Genomic DNA, 19,307 nt, shown 5'->3' on the forward strand with positions numbered 1-19,307 from the left:
GTGTTTGTTTTGTCTGGGAGTGGTTGGGGGTGCGTGGTGTTGGTTCACAGTCTATACTGGTTGAATAGACATCCAGCCTATTCAAGTGGCTTTTCATGCCTTCCTACTGCGAGGTCTGCTTATTACTGATTACCTCACCTGGCTGACTGACATGCACTGATTGTGCAGTTGGATTAACTTTCCTGGTTTTAGTTTTAGGAAAGAAACTTACTTCGATCTGTTTTACTATAATTCTTGAAGTGAAGGTGAAAAGGAAAGGGAAATTAACATTTAATCGTCCTCTATTATGTGCTAAGTATTAGATGTATTTACATCTGCCATTTATTTAATCTTCATATAAAACTTTCAAAATGGTTGCTGCTATCCTCATTTTACAAGGTCATATAATCAAAGGGAAATGGAATTGCTCCTTTATCAATGATTCAGTTGGTTTGTACTTGCAAATTAGACTCCAATGTCAACCACTTATTTCTGTGAAACAAGAAATTTGTACCTGAACAGGAGATAAAGCATAAAAATAAAATGCTTAGTTCAGTAAACAAATACTGAGTACCTACTCTATGTCAGATATGGCAAAAACAAAAAAAACCCACCAAGTTTTGGATCTATAGTTCATTTGAAGATGGGTATATCATAGAAAAATGAACTTAGTCTGTTCTTGAAAATTAATCTTTCCTAAATGTGTTGGGTGTTATATATAGCAATATGATTGATAACTCATTTAAGAGACATGTTTAGTGGCATTTACTTATTAATAAATATGCATTGATTTTCTTTTTTCCTTTGACAGTCTAGATCAGCACTAACAGAACTTTCTGTAATGATGGTAATGCTCTCTATTGTCTATTGCAGTAGCCACAAGCTATATGTGTCTTCTGAGTACTTGAAAGGTAGTGTGACCGGAGAACTGACTTTGTTATGTTATTGAAATTTAATTAATTTCAATTTAAGTAGCCCCATGTGGCTAGTGATACTATATTGGACAGTGTAGCTCTAGATGACACAAATAAATAAAGGACAGTTATTAACAACCATGGTGGTTTTGTAGGTCTTGGGAAAGGGCATTTATTATGGGAGACCGAATGAATAAAAGAAATTCAGGGATGTGGGGGAGTCAAAAATTAGGGTTCTTGAATGAAATTGCCCAAGTTGGAATCACAGCTCCATTGCTTGCTACTTTGTGTCCATGGAGCTTGTACTTAATCTCTCCGTTGGGATTTTATCTCTCTGTCTCAGCTTCCTTCTGTACAAGAGGAAGATAATAGGATCTACTTCATAGAATTATATTATCTCAGTTAATTTTTATATAATATGTGACGACGTTAACCCAGCGCCTGGTACCTGATATGGTCTCAATGTTAGTTAGCTCTCAAAATGATAATGCAGTTACTTAGTAGTAAATTATAGCATGGGCGCTTAATACCTGAGAGGATGCTGAATTTACCCAGATCGCTTTGATAGAAATGTGTTTTCAGACTCTTAACAATGCTCGGGGTGTTATTGTAGAGCTCATGATATCACGTGATACTGTTTTTCTTGAAAAGAATCTCCAAGGGATATGACATTCTGGCTCTTTCTAGGATAGGTTTTCTCCTTGGGAGCTGGTGCTCCAGTCCATCAGTTCTGCACGCTGTAGAAAGCGGTTGGTATTAGAGGTACCAATCCGCCTTCAGTCAAGTTACTTCGTTGTGAGAGACCAATCAATAGAGACAAAGACAAGATAGTTGAAATTGTGCTGTAATTCATTTTAAACGTTGTTGCATTTGTCTGTTTCAGTTACTGGCGGAAGAGTTGCCCCTGCGCCAGGGAATTCTAAAACAATTAAATGAAACTGGAGGAACAGTGCTTGTAAGTGCTCCCATAAGCCCAGAAGAGCAAGATAAACTTGAAAATAAGCTCAAGCAGACAAATCTTCAGTGGATAAAGGTTAGACATTACCTATCTCTGCCATCACATGTGTTAAATGTTGCCAGTGTTTGTTTTGTTTTGTGGGTGTTTTATTGCTGGAGTTGGGGGAGGGGAACTGGTATGTGGATTTGTGTGTTTTTTAACCCAACCATTTGATGTGGCTCCGTGATTCATTATGGATGGAAAGAATGGAGTTGTTGGACTGCAATACATTAATGACCAAATGCAAAAATATATACCATTGTTACTTTGCGTGAGTTATGCTAAAGAATTAGACTGGAAAAGGGATGAAGTAATTCAGCATTCAGGTGTATACTGACGGTGTTTAACCAAGATGGAGGTGGTCTGCTTCAACAAGTGTTATAAATCAAAATTACTTATCCTTAACTTATAGTATAGACTTAATCAGTGACTGATGTGGAAGGTGTTTTATGTATTTGTTTGTTTATTTGGTTACTTAGTTACTTAGTCACCTAACTTGTGTGTCTTTGTCTATCTTGGATCCCTTGTAAGTCTAATATTTTTAAATATTTATCAAATTAATACATACTTATTCTTGAAAACCAATGTCACATATGAATTTATCATGAAAACAACATCAGTCTGTCAAAAGGCAATTCTTTTCCCATTGTACTCCTGTGGCAACTTTGTCATAAATCACGTGAACATACATATGAATCTCCTCCTGCATTTTCTGTTCTCTGCCTTTTGACTGTGTCTGTCCTTCAACTGTCACCACACTGGCTTAGTAAGAATCATTTTTTAATAGCTCTACTGAGACATAATTCATATACCATACAATGCACCCATTTTAAAGTGTATAATTCAATGATTTGGGTGTATTTACTTTTGTTTACATTGTGGTAAAAAGGATATAACACAAAATTTGTCATTTTCATGATTTCTAAGTATACAATTCAGTGTCATGAATTATATTCACAATGTGCAACCATGACAAGTACCTATGTGCGAAAAATTTTCATCCCACCAAACAGAAATTCTGTAATCATCAAGCAGTAACTCCACAGCCTGCTACCCACCCACACAATCTCTAATCTACTCTGTCTCTCTGAATTTGCCCGTCCTAGAAGTTCATAAAAGTAGATTGATAATCTGTCTGTCCCTTTGTGTGTAAATTATTTCACTTAGCATGATGTTTTCAAGGTTCATCCATGTTGTAGCAGGTATCAGAATGTCATTCCTTTTTATAATGAGTAACGTTCCATCGTTTGCATATATGCAATTGTTTTGTTTGAGTTTTGGGGATCTGCTGATCTAAACCCTCCAGCTTTGTTCTTCTTAGTCCACATTGTCTTTGCTAGTTTTGGTTCATTGATTTAGCAAATACATTTTAGAACCGACTTGTCAATTTTCACTGAAGCCTGCCAGCGTAGTGACTGGTATTGTGTTGAATTTGTAGATCAGTTAACATCTTTACAATCCTGAGTCCTCTAATCTGTGAGAATGGTATATCCCTTCATTTATTTAGGTCTTTTTGAATGCTTTTCTCGCCATATTTTGCAGCGTTCAGTCCAGAGGACCTGCACATCTTTTATTAGACTTCATTCCTGATATTTGACATTTTGATCCTATTTAATAGACGGGATTCATTTTGAATTTTATTTTCTCTTTGTTGTTGGTATATAAAAATATAATAGATTTTTGTGTATTATGCACATATTCATTGTCCTTGCTAAATTCACTTATTAATATTAATAGTTTTCAGAATCGTTTGCATTTTTTATGTGCACAGTTGTGTCATCAAACAGAAGTAGTTTCTCTCTTTTCAGTCCTTCGAATTTTATTTTATTTTTTGCATAGACTAGGACTTCCAATACAATGTTTAATAGAAGTGGCAATAATGAGAAACCTTGGCTCATTTCCTGTCTCAGGTGGAGAACTTTCAATAATTTATCATTAAATATTATGTTTGTTGTAGGACATTTTATAGGTTCTTTTAATCAAATTAAGGAATTTCTCCTTATTCCCAGTTCATGTTTTTATTATGAACAAGTATTGAATATATTCAAGTGGTTTTTCTGTATTTATTGAGTATATGATTTTTCTCCTTTGTGTGAATGCGGTAAACTATAGCCATTGGTTCTGGAATGTGAAATTACTCTGGGATTCCTGAAAGAAATCATACTGGTCATAGGTCTTGTACTACTTATAGATTGCTGGACTCATTTTCTAATATGTTATTTAGGATTTTTATATTGTTGTTTGTGACAGAAAATCATTTGTAATTTTTTTATAGTATCTTTCTCAAGTGTCGATAGCAATGTTAGACTTGTCATAAAAGCAAGTTGAAAAGTATTCTCTCTTTTTTTTTCTGGAAGGAATTGTTGAAGATTTGTGTTATTTCTTTCCAAGGTGTTTCAGAGAATTCAATTGTAAATCCATCTGATGATGAAGTTATTTTTTTTGTGGGAAAGTTTTTGATGATTGATTCAATTTCTTTAATAGATACAGGGATGGTGAGATTTTTCATTTCTTTGTAAGCTTTTGTAAGTTGTATCTTTCAAAGAATTTGTCTATTTCCATGTCTTTTTCTCTTTTTGGGTGGTAGGCTTTATTCATACAGCCAGCCAGTGGTCTTCTATATATTTATGTATAAGAATGAGAAAATAGACTGTGGGTACATCTTGTTGGCTGGGATATTTTCCTCTGTGTGCTAAGACAGGAAGTTGACCCTCTTGCTAAAAGATATCTTCAAATTCTGTACTGCAGTGGACTTTATTCTGGGATAGCCACAGCGACTGCTGAGATTCATTCCAGATACCAAGTTTAATTTCTTTGGGTATGAACAACACACTTCTTATTTGTCTTGATTCATATTTATTTTTGCTTGTAAGTAAATGTTAAGACCATTCATTGTGGTAGTTTTGAGCTAGAGGCAAAGTTCCATCTACAAACTTTACATACCCAAATTTTAACCCACTTTTTAGCCCTTGCCATTATGGCATTTTTCCTCTAGTCTCCAGATTCTGCCAAGGTCAGATCCCCCTGTACCTAAGGCTATGCCTCTCTTTCTTTAAGAGTATTCATGTATCTCTACTCATATGTGCTTTTGACCTTCCAAAAATGTTTTAAAACCTCATATCCATTTTTGACCACAGTTCTACTGCCTTATTGAGCATATTTAATACCTGTTAATTTTGTTCCATCCAGAATATAAAACGAACTGTAATCCTTTAAACCAGGGGCAAATCCATGCCAAGAACATATTGCTGAACTATAATTTCCACATACTATAAAATGCCTTATTTCAAAAATGGGACAGTTATTTCTTAAGAATTACTTACTATTTATCAGCTCCCAACTGAATTGATAAGTATGGAAAAGTTATACTGAGAAAAGTTTCTTTATGTAGATGATGGGAAGGAATACTAGAGACTTCACTGTCGGGGGGTGGTATCCAATGTGGTGGCATGGGAAGATCCTGAACTCACCTCTTCCCATGGATACAGTGAATCTGCAGCTACATATGAAATAGTTCCCTGTGAAAAACACCTGAAAACTAGCTGAACAGTTCCACCACAATAAAGGAAAAAAGTGCCACATCAAGACAGGTAGGAGAGGCAGAGACACTGTCTCTCCAGAAACATCACCACTGGTGTGGCAACCCACTATCAGGATGGATTTCACAGAATGGGAACTTCTACCTGAGGAGAAACTGTTTCATTCAGGCACCTTAACCCGTGGGACCTACACCAGAGAGATGAGCCCCGAAAACATCTAGCTTTGAGAAACAATGGGCCTTACATACAGGAGATACCCAAAGGGCTGTAGGGAACTGAGATACTGCTCTTAAAGGGTTCACACATAGACTCACTTGCCCCAGGGCTAAGTGCAATGGCAACAGTTTGGAAAATGCTTAGACTGTTTGTGAAGGAGACCCATTTGCTAATCTTCAAGAATCAGCTAGAGGGGCATGGATTGGCTTGGAATCTCTCCCAGATGGAAGTGCTGGTGGGTGCCACTTTTGCACTCTCCCTTGCTAGCACAGGCAGCCTTACATAGTTCCTGAAATCTTTGACTACCCTGCTAAAGCAGGTGGGTGTGCCATACCCTTGCAACTCCTGCTACCCTACCAAAGCCATGAGCAACACATGGTTTCTGCCCTCTCCCACTGCCTTGCCAAAGCCAGCAGGTGTGCCTCATTCCTCTGATCTCCAGCTACCTTGCTAAAGTCATCAGGTGTACGCCAGCCACACAGGGAACTCTCCGCGGTTGCCTAACTTTGATGGCCAGAAAGGCTTGCATTCCTGAGTCCTTTGGGACTGTAACAATCAGGGAGATCATTTTTTTGGCAGGCTGTCACCGCCAGGGCACAGCACAGACAGCAGACTAAAATACAGCCTAGTCTTTCTTCAAGAAAGACTATTTTCTTAGAGCTTCAGCCTGAGGGACAGGCTCCAGGTTTGCCACAGATGTAGGGGCTACAGATGGGCTTTTAGGGAAGGTAGGTCAGGGGGCACCATCTGTGTCCTTTCTGGCAATCTCACTGTACCTCACCAGTACCTCTCAGAAATGACTTGATATACTTATCTGGTGCCGTTTTTTGTAACAGTCACACAGGGGACACTTCTGGATCTCCTGGTCTGGATGACATCAGGGTTCATGATTGTGGCCCCATAATAGGACTATATATATTTGCGTACTTTCAAAGCTGCAGCCTGAGAGTCTGGCTCCTAATCAGCCTAAAATTAAGAGCTGAACTCCCTCTCTTGGGAACAATAACAGGTCTTGGCACATTCTCAATGACTGGAACCTATCAAGAATAAATCAGGCTGCTTAGACAATTGTAGAGATTCAAGAAACAACCAAGAGCTAGGGCAGAGTTGAACGACAAGGTTCATCTCCTACACAAGGTCATTCCTTCAAGGCTGAGAGGGGTAGCCATTTCTCCTATACATAAAAGCAAACATAAAAAGTCATGTAATCATGAGGAAATAGAGGAATATGTTCTAAAGGAAAGAACAAGATAAAACATCAGAAAAAAAAAATAATGACACGGAATTAAGTAATTCACCTGTTAGAGAGTTTAAGGGAATAGTAATAAATTTACTCACCAGACTTGGGAGAACAGATGAATGTAGTGAGAACTTCAACAAAGAGGTAAAAGATATAAGGAAGTACCAAACAGAAGTCACAGAGCTGAGGAATACAAAAGCAGAACTGAAAAATACACTAGAGGCATTCAATAGCAACAAGACAAAACAGAAGAAATAATGAGTGAGCTAGAATACAGTGCAGTAGAACTCACTGAAACAGAGTGGCATATAGAAAAAAGAATTTTAAAAAGTTAATATAAATTAAGGCACCTTGGGACAGTAACATTCACATTATAGGGATCCAGAAGAAGAGAGAGAGAGAAAGTGGCAGAAAAATTACTTTAAGAAATAATGGCAGAAAACTAACCTAACCTGGAGAAGGGTATAAACATCCAGATCCAGGAATCCCAGAGAGTTACAAATGAAGTGAACTCAAAGATATTCACAATAAGACACATTATAATTAAAATGTCAAAAGTAAAGACAAAGACAGAATCTTAAAAAAACAACAAGAAAAAACAATATGTACAAGGGAAATCCCATAGAAGCTCAGCAGATTTTTTCAGCAGAAACTTTGAAAACCAGAAGAAAGGGACATGAGATATTCCAAATGCTAAGAGGAAAAAACTTCCAACCAAGAATACTTTACCTGGCAAGGTCATCGTGGAGAATTGAAGGAGAAATAAAGAGTTTTCCAGTTAAGCAGAAACTGAAGGAGTTCATCACCATTAAACTGGCCTTATAAGAAATGTTACAAGGGCTTCTTTAACCTGGAAAGAAAGGGCACCAATTAGTAACAAGAAAACATGAAAGTACGAATCTCACTGGTAATGGTAAATATATAGAAAAGGTAGTAGAATAACCACTTATAAAGTGAGCGTGAAGGTTAAAAGACAAAAGTAGTAAAAACAATTAAAACTGCAATAATTATTTAAAGGATATATAAAATAAAAGATGTAAAATAGAACAAAAACAAAATGGGAGTGAGTGTAAAAAAGTCAAGTTTTAGAATGCATTCATATTTAAGTTGTTATTAACTTAGAATAGACTTAGATATATAGGACGTTGTGAGAGCCCCATGTAACCACAGAGCAAGCAACTACAGCAGATGCACAAAAGATAATGAGAGAAGAATCTAAATATAACATTAAAGAGAGGCATCAAACCAAAAGGGAATAGAGTAAGAAAGGAACAGAGAAGGACTACAAAACAGTTGGAAAACAATTAACAAAATAACAATAATGCTATCAATAATTACTTTAAAAGTAAATGGACTAAATGTTCCAATCAAAAGGCATGGAGTAGCTGAATAGATAAATAAAAACAAGACCCATTTATATGCTGTCTAAAAGAGACTCACCTAAGATGTAAGAATACACTGAGACCGAAAGTGAAGAGATGGAAAGCAATATTTTATGCCAATGGAAACCAGACAAAAGCTAGGATACCTATACTTACCAGACAAAAGAGACTTTAAAATGAAGACTGTAGTAAAAGATAAATAAGGGCATTAAATGGTGGTAAAGGAGTCAGTCCAACAAGAGGATATAACATGAGCAAATATTTATGCACCCAACATACTTAGCACGTAAGTATATAGAGCAAACATTAACAGACCTAAAGGAAGAAATAGCAATACAAAATATGGTAATAGCAGGGGACCCTACTTACACCAGTGAATAAGTCATCAAGACAGAAAATCAGCAGGGAAACATTGGCCTTAACACATCAAACTGACAGACTTAATAGATATATACAGAATTTTCCACCCAAAGCAGCAGGCTTTATATCTTTAAGAGCACATGGTAAGTGCTTAAGTGAGTCAAGTCTCAATAAATTTAAGGAGACTGAAATCATATCAAACATATTTTTCAACCACAACCATATTTTTTCAAAATTTATAGTTTTCTAAAACTAGAAATCAATTACAAGAAAAATGAAAAAATCACAAATATGTGGTGATTAGACAGTGTTCTACTCCATAACCAATGTGTCAATGAAGAAATCAAAGGAGAAATCAAAAAAATACTTTGAGACAAATTGCAATAGAAAAATAGCAATCCAAAATCTATGGGATGTAGCAAAAGCAGTTCTAAGAGGGATGTTCATAGTGGTACAATTTTACCTCATCCAAACTCATTTTATGAGGTCAGAATTACCCTGATCCCAAAACCAGACAAGGATACCACATTTATAAAGGAAGGGAGGAAGGGAGGAAAGACAGAGGGGAGGAGAGGAAGAGAGGGGAGAGGAGAGTAAAGGAAATTACAGGCCGATATTCCTGATGAATGTATATGCAAAAATCCCACAACAAAATATTAGCAACCTTAAACAATACATTAAAATGATCATACACCATGATCAAGTGGGATTTATTCCAGGCATACAAGAATAGTTCTACATCTACAAATCACAAATCACATTAACAAAATGAAGCATAAAAATTACATGATCATCTCAATAGATGGAGAAAAAGCATTTGACAAAATTCAACCACCATTTATGACCAAAAACTCTCAACAAAGTGGATATAGATGGAACATACCTCAACATAATAAAAGCCATATATCACTAAGTCCACAGCTAACGTCATACTCAATGGTGAAAAGCTGAAAGCTTTTTCTCTAAGATCAGGAATAAGACAAGGATGCCCACTCTTGCCACTTTTATTCAACATAGTATTGGAAGTCTTAGCCACAGTGGTTAAGCAGGAAAAAAGAAGTAAAAGGCATTCAAAGTGGAAAGGAAGAAATAAAATTGTCACTTTTTTGGGGACAACATGACTTTATATAGAATTTATTTTCTATATAGAATTTATAGAGAAAACTCTAAAGACTGCCCTAAAACTGTTAGAACTAAGAAACAAATTTAATAAACTTGCAGGGTACAGAATCAATCTACAAAAATCTATTGCATTTGTATATACTAACAATGAACTATCAGAAAGAGAAATTTTTTTAAAAGTTCCATTTACAATTTCATCAAAAAGAATGAAATACCTAGTAACAAATTTAACCAAGGAGGTGAAAAACCTGTGCTCTGAAAACTATAAAATATTAATGAAGGATACTGAAGAAGACATAAACAAATGGAAAGATATTCAATGCTCATGGATTGGAAAAAATTAATTTTGTTAAAATATACTACCCAAAACAATCTACAGATTCTTTAAAATCCCTATCAAAATTCCAATGACATTTTGACCAAAATATCACAAACAAACCAAAAATTTGTATGAAACCACAAAAGAACTCCAATAGCAAAAACGATCTTGAGAAAGAAAAGACAAAACCAGAGGCATCACGCTCCCTGATTTCAAATTATATTACAAAGCTATATTAATCAAAATACAGGGATATTGGTATAAAAATAGACAGATGAATAGAAGAAGATAGAGAGCCCAGAAAGAAACCCTTGTATATATTGTCAATTTACAAAACTTTACAACAAAGCAGTGGGGAAAGGACAGTCTCTTCAATAAATGGTGTTAGAAAAACTGGATAGCCACAAGCAAAAGAATGGACCTGGACCACTACCTTACAACGCACACAAAAATTTACTCAAAATGGATTGAAAACTTGAGCATGGGGCTTGAAATCATAAAACTTCTAAAAGAAATTATAAGTCTGAAATTCCTTAACACTGGTCTTGATGATGCTGTTTTAGATCTGACTCCAAAAGCAAAGGCAACAAAAGCAAAAATAAACAAATGGGACTACATCAAACTAAAAAGCTTCTGCACAACAAAGGCAACCACCAACAAAATGAAAAGGCAACCTACTGAATGGGAGAAAATATTTTCAATTCATAAATTCAGTAAGAGGTTAATATCCAAAATTATAAAGAATTCTGGCAACTCCATAGCAGGAAAACAAGCAATCCAATTAAATGACAGAGGACTTGAACATATTTCTAAAGAAGACATACAGATAGCTGACAGGCACATGAAAAGATGTTCAACATCACTAATCCTCAGGAAAATGAAAAGTAAAACCACAATGAGAGACCAAGGCATGAATATTAAAATGGCTATTATCAAAAAGACAAGAAATAACAAGTGTCGGAGAGGATGTGGAGAAAAGGGAACCTTAACGCCCTGTCAGTAGGAATGTGAACTGGGGCATCCACTATGGAATATAATATGGAAGTTCTTCAGAAATATTTTTTTTTACAGTGACATCTGATCCAGCATCTACTTCTGGGTATTTATCTGAAGAAAAATAAAACCCTAAATCAAAAATACATATACACCCCTATGTTTATTGCAGCATTATTTACTGTAGTCAAAATATGGAAACAAACTAAGTGTCCTTCAATGGATGAATGGTTGAAGATGTGGTATATATATATATATATATGTATACAATGGAATACTAGTCAGCCAATAAAAGGGAATGAAATCTTGCCATTTGTGGCAATATGGATGGACCTTGAAGGAATTGGGGTCAGTAAGATGAGACAAAGAAAGACAAATACTGCATGATTTCACTTATACGTGTGATCTGAAAAACAAAACTAACAAAACAAAACCCATGGGAAGAAAACAAGGAGGAAAGGTGCCCCAAAATGTTCCATATCTCAGTATATCTTGGTATCACAAACGGAAAACAAAATTTATAATTGTAGGAAATGTGAAGAGAACTATTTTCAACTATGAAACAGGGGCGCCTGGGAGGCTCAGTCGGTTAAACGTCTGCCTTCAGCTCAGGTCATGATCTCAGGGTCCTGGGTTTGAGCCCTGCATCAGGCTCCCTGGGGAGCCTGCTTCTCCCTCTCCCATTCCCTCCCATTCATAATCTCTCTCTCTCTCAAATAAATAAATAAAATCTTTAAGACAAAGCTATGAAACATACAATAGCAGCTTTATAGGAAATGGGTCAAGGTTTTATCTATTCCACGGCAGAATAAAAAGTCAAATTTTTTTATGATACAAAATTAAAGCTATGACTATGAATACCATCTTGAATTATATTACTATTATCAAATATATTATTATGAATAATAAGAATAAATGTTAAGAGTGAATGAATAAGGATAAAATGAATAATCTTATTCATTAGTCATAATAAAAATTATTTAATTGTCTCTTCTCAATCCCTATGCCACCCTATCCCTCTTGGTTTAAATTAAGAATAGAAAACAATCAGTGCTGGGGCATCTGGGTGGCTCAGTCGTTAAGTGTCTGCCTTCGGCTCAGGGCGTGATCCCGGCGTTCTGGGATCGAGCCCCACATCAGGCTCCTCCGCTGGGAGCCTGCTTCTTCCTCTCCCACTACCCCTGCTGTGTTCCCTCTCTCACTGGCTGTCTCTCTCTGTGTGTCAAATAAATAAATAAAATCTTAAAAAAAAAAATCAGTGCCAAATTTAATTTAGTACTCAAGTCAGCAGTTTTTGAAAAAATAAAGAAAGATGGTCACGATGATCAAGAGACAGTCCTGATCATCATTAAACCTCAAATTCTCAATCTAGAAAGAAGAAATAATGAGGACCCCTCCTTTTATTCTCTAGCCCCCTCCTCCATCTGAAGACTATAATGAGTGGTATAATTGTAACTAGTAAGTCAGGGTAGCTGGGATACAAATATGCCAATTCCTTAACATGCAGCTTCTCCAAAAACGTCATGTCACAATCTCGAGTGGCAGGCGCCTTTCTCCCCACTAACTCTAATATGCTATATCCTGCGTATTAGCCAATTTACCAATTGCTTTGGGACCTTTGTGTTTCATTAGAATAAAGAAAACAGCGATTGGAGGTAATATAGTTATTCCTTTACAGGAGTGATGGACCCTGTAATGAGTTCATTGCAAAACTGTGCTAACTTGTCTTGACCTGGATAGCTTCTCTTTATAGCAGAGATGGGAAATGTTGCTCCGAAGGGGGGTGGGAGATTGGAATAGGCCGGTGATGGGTATTAAGGAGGGCACATATCACATGGTGCACTGGGTGTTATACGCAAATAATGAATCATGGAACTTTACATCAAAAACTAAGGATATACTGTATGGTGACTAACATAACATAATAAAAAATTATTATTAAAAAAAGGTGAATACAGGCCTTGGTTTAAGTTTATGGCTACCTCCAGATAAGGATCGTGAAGTGAAATCCTTGTTTTTTTATCTAATACATATCTTGACCTTTGCAGTCTTTAATAATAATACCTTTAATATCCACAAAATGGAAATGCTTTAAAGCTAGCCTCTGTGTGTTGTTCTCTCTGAGTGTCTCACTCTGTAATCTTCATACGCATGTCTGACTCTGTATTGTTTTGAATATTTATCACTCTTCATATCTCTTTATATGTCCTCTGAACTTCTGTGTGGTGCGTGTGTGTGTGGGGGGGGGAATTCTCCCTCTGACCTCTTCCCATCACTATCAGTCTCTTCCTATTTCCCTGTTACGTGTGTCTTTGCACATGAATTGGCATCTCTCTGTGTCTATCATAAATCTACTTATCTGAGTATATGTATGTCATTTTTGTTCTGCCCAGGTTAGTGTATGTGACATGTTATTTCCTGTTCTCTCTTCTAACCCTTTACCTTCTAATCTCTTTCATCTTCTTTGTCACTTTGTGTCTGCTTTCTTTATTCTTCATTGCTCTTTTTACTCGTTATGTGCAGATATTTTTTCAAATACCCATTATTTAGAGCAAAAATATGTTTTATCAGTATTTATTTTTGAATCATATTGTATTCTTCCTATATGTAATTTAAAGGTGAAATAATGGAATGTTTATTTTGTAGACTCATGGGGTTTTTCAGATGGAAGAGTCCTAATGAAGCTAAATTACTCTCACATCTTCTAGATTAAAACACTGAATCCTAGAAAGGGTATGTGACTTGTTTGAGGACACATTGTTCTCTATTTAAATATAAAAGTTGATCCAGAATAAATACTGTTTTTTTAAACTGGTATGTGACTTGTTTGAGGACACGTTGTTCTCTATTTAAATATAAAAGTTGATGCAGAATAAATACTGTTTTTTTAAACTTTTTGGTGAAGCTCAAGTGATTTTTCTGCAGTTAAAATGCTAGAAACAAGAAAAAAAACATGGTTTCCCATTTTTCCCCATTTCTGCGTTTAAAGTAAAAACTGGGACTTCTTTTTATTTAAAGAAACTGTATGAGAGTTTTTGCTTTGCCTTTTGCCCTGTTTAGAAAACTAGATGCTGTGTTTTCAAATTATTTTCCAGCACCTTCTTTATCATGGAAGCTGTGCAATTAGGTTACATAGGAAAACATGTTTATGTTGCTTCAGAATTAGTTACATGTCTACTATATTTGGTAGTAAAGTAATTTTACAGATAGTATATATTATACATTCCTATTAGTTCGTAATAACCTATTTTCATTTTGTTGAATAAATTTAAATTTTTGCATCCTATTTTGCCACTTATGAGTAAACAATAAATTACTAATTTAATTTGTTAATGTGTAGATATTATAAAACAGTACATACAGAAACTAAAACATTTTATAAACACAAATGAGTCATTTTGCCAAAAAATCAATTTCAGTTAAGTCCATTTTAATAAAAAAAAATCTGATCCACTTTACCTAGAAAAAAATTAGGCTTAAAAACACATGTGGGGGCACCTGGGTGGCTCAGTCAGTTAAGCTTCTGACTCTTGATTTCAGCACAGGTCGTTATCTCAGGGTTGTGAGATCGAGCCCCGCATTGGGCTCCACACTGGGTGTGGAGCCTGCTTAAGATTCTCTCATTCTCTCTCTCTCTCTTTCTTTGTCTATCTCCCTCTCTAAAATATACATATGTATGTATGTAATATATATTTTTTAATAGAGGAATAATGTTGTGATATTGATCACAGGGCTACAGAAGTTATTTAAAAAATAAACAGTATGAAAGTAAAAAGAGTGAAACTGGCAGGCCATCTTCTGCAATATACAAATGACTATCAGAATTTCCAGAGATACTGTTCGTTTTATATTTACCTCTAATCATGTTACTTCTAAGTATTCATCAGAGGAGTAAACAGTTTAGATTTGTTCTTTTCATTTGTGTCAAGTAAATAAATGTTTCATCGTTTTCCAAATACGGTTGCTATGTAGTCCTGGTCATTATTAGTCATTAAGACAAATATGGATAGTAAAAGGGAAAATTCAGTCAAGCTAAAGCTTGGCTTTTTCACTCCTTGCTCAAAAATGGACATTTGTTCCAGTTGATTAATCTCCTATCAAAGACCATGATTAATAGATGGTTCTAGTCATTACCAATCAATCCTGCCTTTAATTTGAATTACATTTTTTGACCAAAGAAAAGCATCTTTACAAGAAATATAAGAAAATGATGTTTGCCTATTTACTATTATGTTATGACATATAGCTTGTGATTTCTTGGAAATCCATCATCTTGGAAGTTTCCTTTATGTAGTTAATAACTACATCATGACATTTATTTATCAAATCCTTCATACACGAAACATCTAATGAGTGACCACTATGGGCCACATGCTGTTCTACTCATATCATAATCAATTTCCACCCTTGCTTTATTTAAAGGACATTCAGAGTCACATAGGGCTTGGCATTCCAGCAATTTATATCTCTTCTAATTTAGAGTTGCTAAATAGTATGAGACAGAGCATTAAGGGGGGGAGGGTTGGATAGTAGTTAAAAGTTTCTAATATATGCATCCTTGACTTTGCCTCCTGTAATTTCACCTTGAGATGGGGATTGTTACTAGGTTGTGTGTCCTGAGTACATCTCAGTTTGCTCTGACGGGTCCTGATTTTGCCTGTTTTCCCACCATGATTTTTTTTAAAGATTTTATTTATTTATTTGACAGAGATAGAGACAGCCAGCGAGAGAGGGAACACAAGCAGGGGGAGTGGGAGAGGAAGAAGCAGGCTCATAGCGGAAGAGCCTGATGTGGGGCTCGATCCCATAACGCCAGGATCACGCCCTGAGCCGAAGGCAGACGCTCAACCGCTGTGCCACCCAGGCGCCCCTTCCCACCATGATTTTTAATAGCTCCCTCTTTCACTCTCATGAGTGGTCTACTTTATAATATTAAATGTATGTGTATGTGTATGTATGTATATATAGTCACCCCAGTTGTGAAAACAAAACACCAGGCCCTTGGTGGTAGACCTGACCCAGGACTCAGTGACTATAACTGTTTCCACTGCTGATGTTCTTCTCAGCAAGCAGCACCCTCTTCTTTTGACGTGTCAGTGAAGTTGAGAAGTTTGGCCTGTCCAAGAAGCCAGATTGTTACTATTACAACATGAATCACTCCTTAATGGAAATACATTTATAACACATGGTTTTTAACTTTCCAAACTACTGGAATTTCAGGGATTGCCAGGAATGTCAATCAGACATTTTACAAGCAAGTAAAAAGTAAACAGGAGCTATGAGGAGGCAGTTTATCGTGTTGCCTAGTAGTGGGCTTTATGGACTATGGATTCCACCCATTACTGGCTATGTGATCTTTTATTTGCCCTGTTCATATGTCAGTTATAACATCTGTAAAATTCAGGTTATACTAGAACATAGTTGTGGTGAAAATTTAATGAAGTGCATTGAAAATGCTTAACCCAGTATCTGGCACATTGTAATTGGTCAAAAATATTAGCTTTAACATAAAATCAGGGATAATGTTAAAAACACAAAAACACAAAAGACCCATCACAAAGTTCTGACTGAGTCACCTTCATTCTTTTATTGTAGTAAGAGCTCTTAACATGAGATCTACCTTCTTAACAAATTTTTAAGAGTGTAATACAATATTATTAACTATAGGCATTATACTGTATAGGAGATCTCAAGAAGTTGTTTTTTTTATCTTGCATGGCTGAGACTCTATCCCCATTGTGCAGCTCCCATTTTCCTCTCCTCAGTGCCTTGGTAACCACAATTCTATTCTCTATTTCTATGAGTTTGGCTATTTTAGATATCTTCAATAAGTGCAATCGTGTAGTATTTGACCTGGCTTTTTTCCGTTAGCATAATGTCCTCCAGGAAGATTCATCTTCTTAGATATGGCCGGATTTTTTTTTTCTTTTAAGGCTGAATAATATTCACCCTCTTAAACACTTACAAATATGGCTTTTGGGGAGAAAGTTGCAATAAGTTCCACCATTATGAATGCAATCACTGAAAGAGAGTAGAGTTAGTCACCAAAGTCATGGAATGGCCCCAATGGCAAGCAGGGAGCGTTTTTAGTCAGCACCCTCCCATTTCACTGATCTCATTATTTGCATTATCTATAACCAGCTAGTATTTCAGCTAAAATTATTGGAAAATGATGGATTTTTCTCTTAACTTTGGCTGTGCAGTCCACGTAGTCAGCCATTGTTTTCAAGCACCAACAGTTTCATATTTTGAGTAAGAGCATAATTTAAGATGACCTATTTAACCTTGGGCACCTTTGGGATCAATCAACTTTCCTGACTTTAACCCAGAAATCCAGACAGAGCATAAGTGAACCTCCACAGTGCTTCCCCACACCCTTCTCCTACCTCCATTCTTGATGTTGGTTTCCTCCATTTTGGTGGAGTGGTGAGAAACCATTTGTAGAAAGTTTCATTGGAGCCATGGAATATTCTATTAGGAAACCTCAGTGTAATACTAGATAATGTGTTCATTTCAATGCAGTGCTATTTTTAAAAATACGAACAAACAAAAAATCCAGGATGCATTGTAAAGCACTGATACTGGTGCAACAACTCATTTCCATATTAAACCTGTATTTGGGGCTATATACATACTGATAGGGTGCAGTGAGTATGAAAATTTGTCATTTCAATGTGCTGTGGACCAGACTTTATTAAAAAGGTAAACTAATTTCGGATTAAAAACAGATGTGACTATTCTTGGCAAACTTTCTTTCCTGTTCACAATGAATTTAAAATGAAGAAAAGTACAATGAGGATAAAAAGAGAAAAATTTCATAACTCTGACCTTCAGTGTAACATTTTTGAAGTAAGTCCTTTATTAGCACAAAGATGTTTGCCCTATAGCAATGAATTTTAGGAAGGAGAAGAAATGATATAATAAAAAGATTTTGCTAATATAAAAACTTGTTCCTTTTGTTTCTGTAGTGCCTTTGCTTTGTAACGACTAGATTATATAGAGTCAACCCCGAGAATTTGAGAGGGATTGCCTTTCTTTCTAAGAATATAGTAATCTTGAAATGGCATTAAATGGAGGTTTCTATATACCAACTCCTTAAACTGACATTGATTAACAAGTGAAGATTAAAGCAGTATTTAGGAGAGCAGATTGTAAATTCTAACCCAGTTTCATTTAGTACTTAGTGTGCAAAGCCAACAAGTGTTGCAAAAATAAAATAAAATAACAGTGCTATTTGTATAAAAGATCAGAATCATACCAAAAATGAACTTTTCTGTCAAGTCTTTACACTTATACCGCAAGATGTGTGAGTGTCTATATGTACCTAAAAGAATTTAATACTCAATCCTGGCCAGTATGTGCATGTCTGCTGACCCCTACTGCTTCAAACTCTAGAAAAGGGACACTGAACATTGGGTTGGTTGGTGTATTTCATTTTTGTCATAGATCACCTGCCAGGGCTTATAACCGATCTGTAATGTGTTTCTTACCTTTTATTGTGTAGAAAATGGATTGATAGATTAGGGCTGGGGCCAGCGAACCATGGAACCCTAGGTTTGCAGGAAAGAGTTTATCACCCTTTGATGTTATTTCTGTCTCGTGTCAGCTGAGAAGGATGAGCTAGATTAACGGAGGGTAAGCTGGATGCCAAAGTCAGCATTCCCCTCATTTATCCCCCTTATAGTTCAGGACAAGGCCACTGTATTGGTTATGAAGGACTGATAAGGACCTAACAGACATACTTTGTTTTGCTGCCTTTTAATTTACTTACTGATATTAGAACTAATTAGGAGAATTGAAGAGACCATTTCATTGTTTGTTGTTGGAGAAAATCCATCTGTTTTGCTCTAGAAGTAAAAGCATTTGAAGTGAATGGTGCAGTTATAATTTGTGAACATTTTCAGTTATCACTGGGAAAAGTACAGTCCATCTTTGGCGTGGTTGGCCAAGTGTGGAGAAAAAGAGATGGACCAGGAAATGGGCTAGAAACCAAAGTCATCAGAAGGATATTTTGAGAAAACTCCATTTGTCCTGCTAGTTGCAATCTATGGGCAACCTGTGACTGATGATTATACCTTAAACACAGTCTAAAAATAAATTTCTTATGAAGGTGACACATTCTGCCTATTCATGATGTGGGTGACATCAACAGTTTTGAATAGGGCAGTAATGCTTGGACTTACTTAAATGTTTACAAAGAATAAAAATCTGTAACTCAATCACAATTTAAGTGACTCTCGTGAAGA

The 19,307-nt window shown here is 36.0% G+C and overlaps 1 protein-coding gene across 11 annotated transcripts in view; it reads left to right on the forward strand.

The window, feature by feature from the left end:
- The window catches only part of DMD (dystrophin), a 2,097,152-nt gene that overhangs the window by 1,340,796 nt on the left and 737,049 nt on the right, over positions 1-19,307 (forward strand). For all 11 annotated transcript variants that reach the window (XM_087859359.1, XM_087859361.1, XM_087859356.1 and 8 more), the window contains one exon: positions 1,777-1,926. In XM_087859359.1, coding sequence (XP_087715485.1) covers positions 1,777-1,926 — 150 coding nt within the window. The remainder of the gene's footprint in view (positions 1-1,776; positions 1,927-19,307) is intronic.

Source organism: Ursus americanus, chromosome X (assembly GCF_024610735.1).
Source record: "Ursus americanus isolate L20-20 chromosome X, mUrsAme1.1.p, whole genome shotgun sequence".
Lineage (NCBI taxonomy): Eukaryota > Metazoa > Chordata > Mammalia > Carnivora > Ursidae > Ursus > Ursus americanus.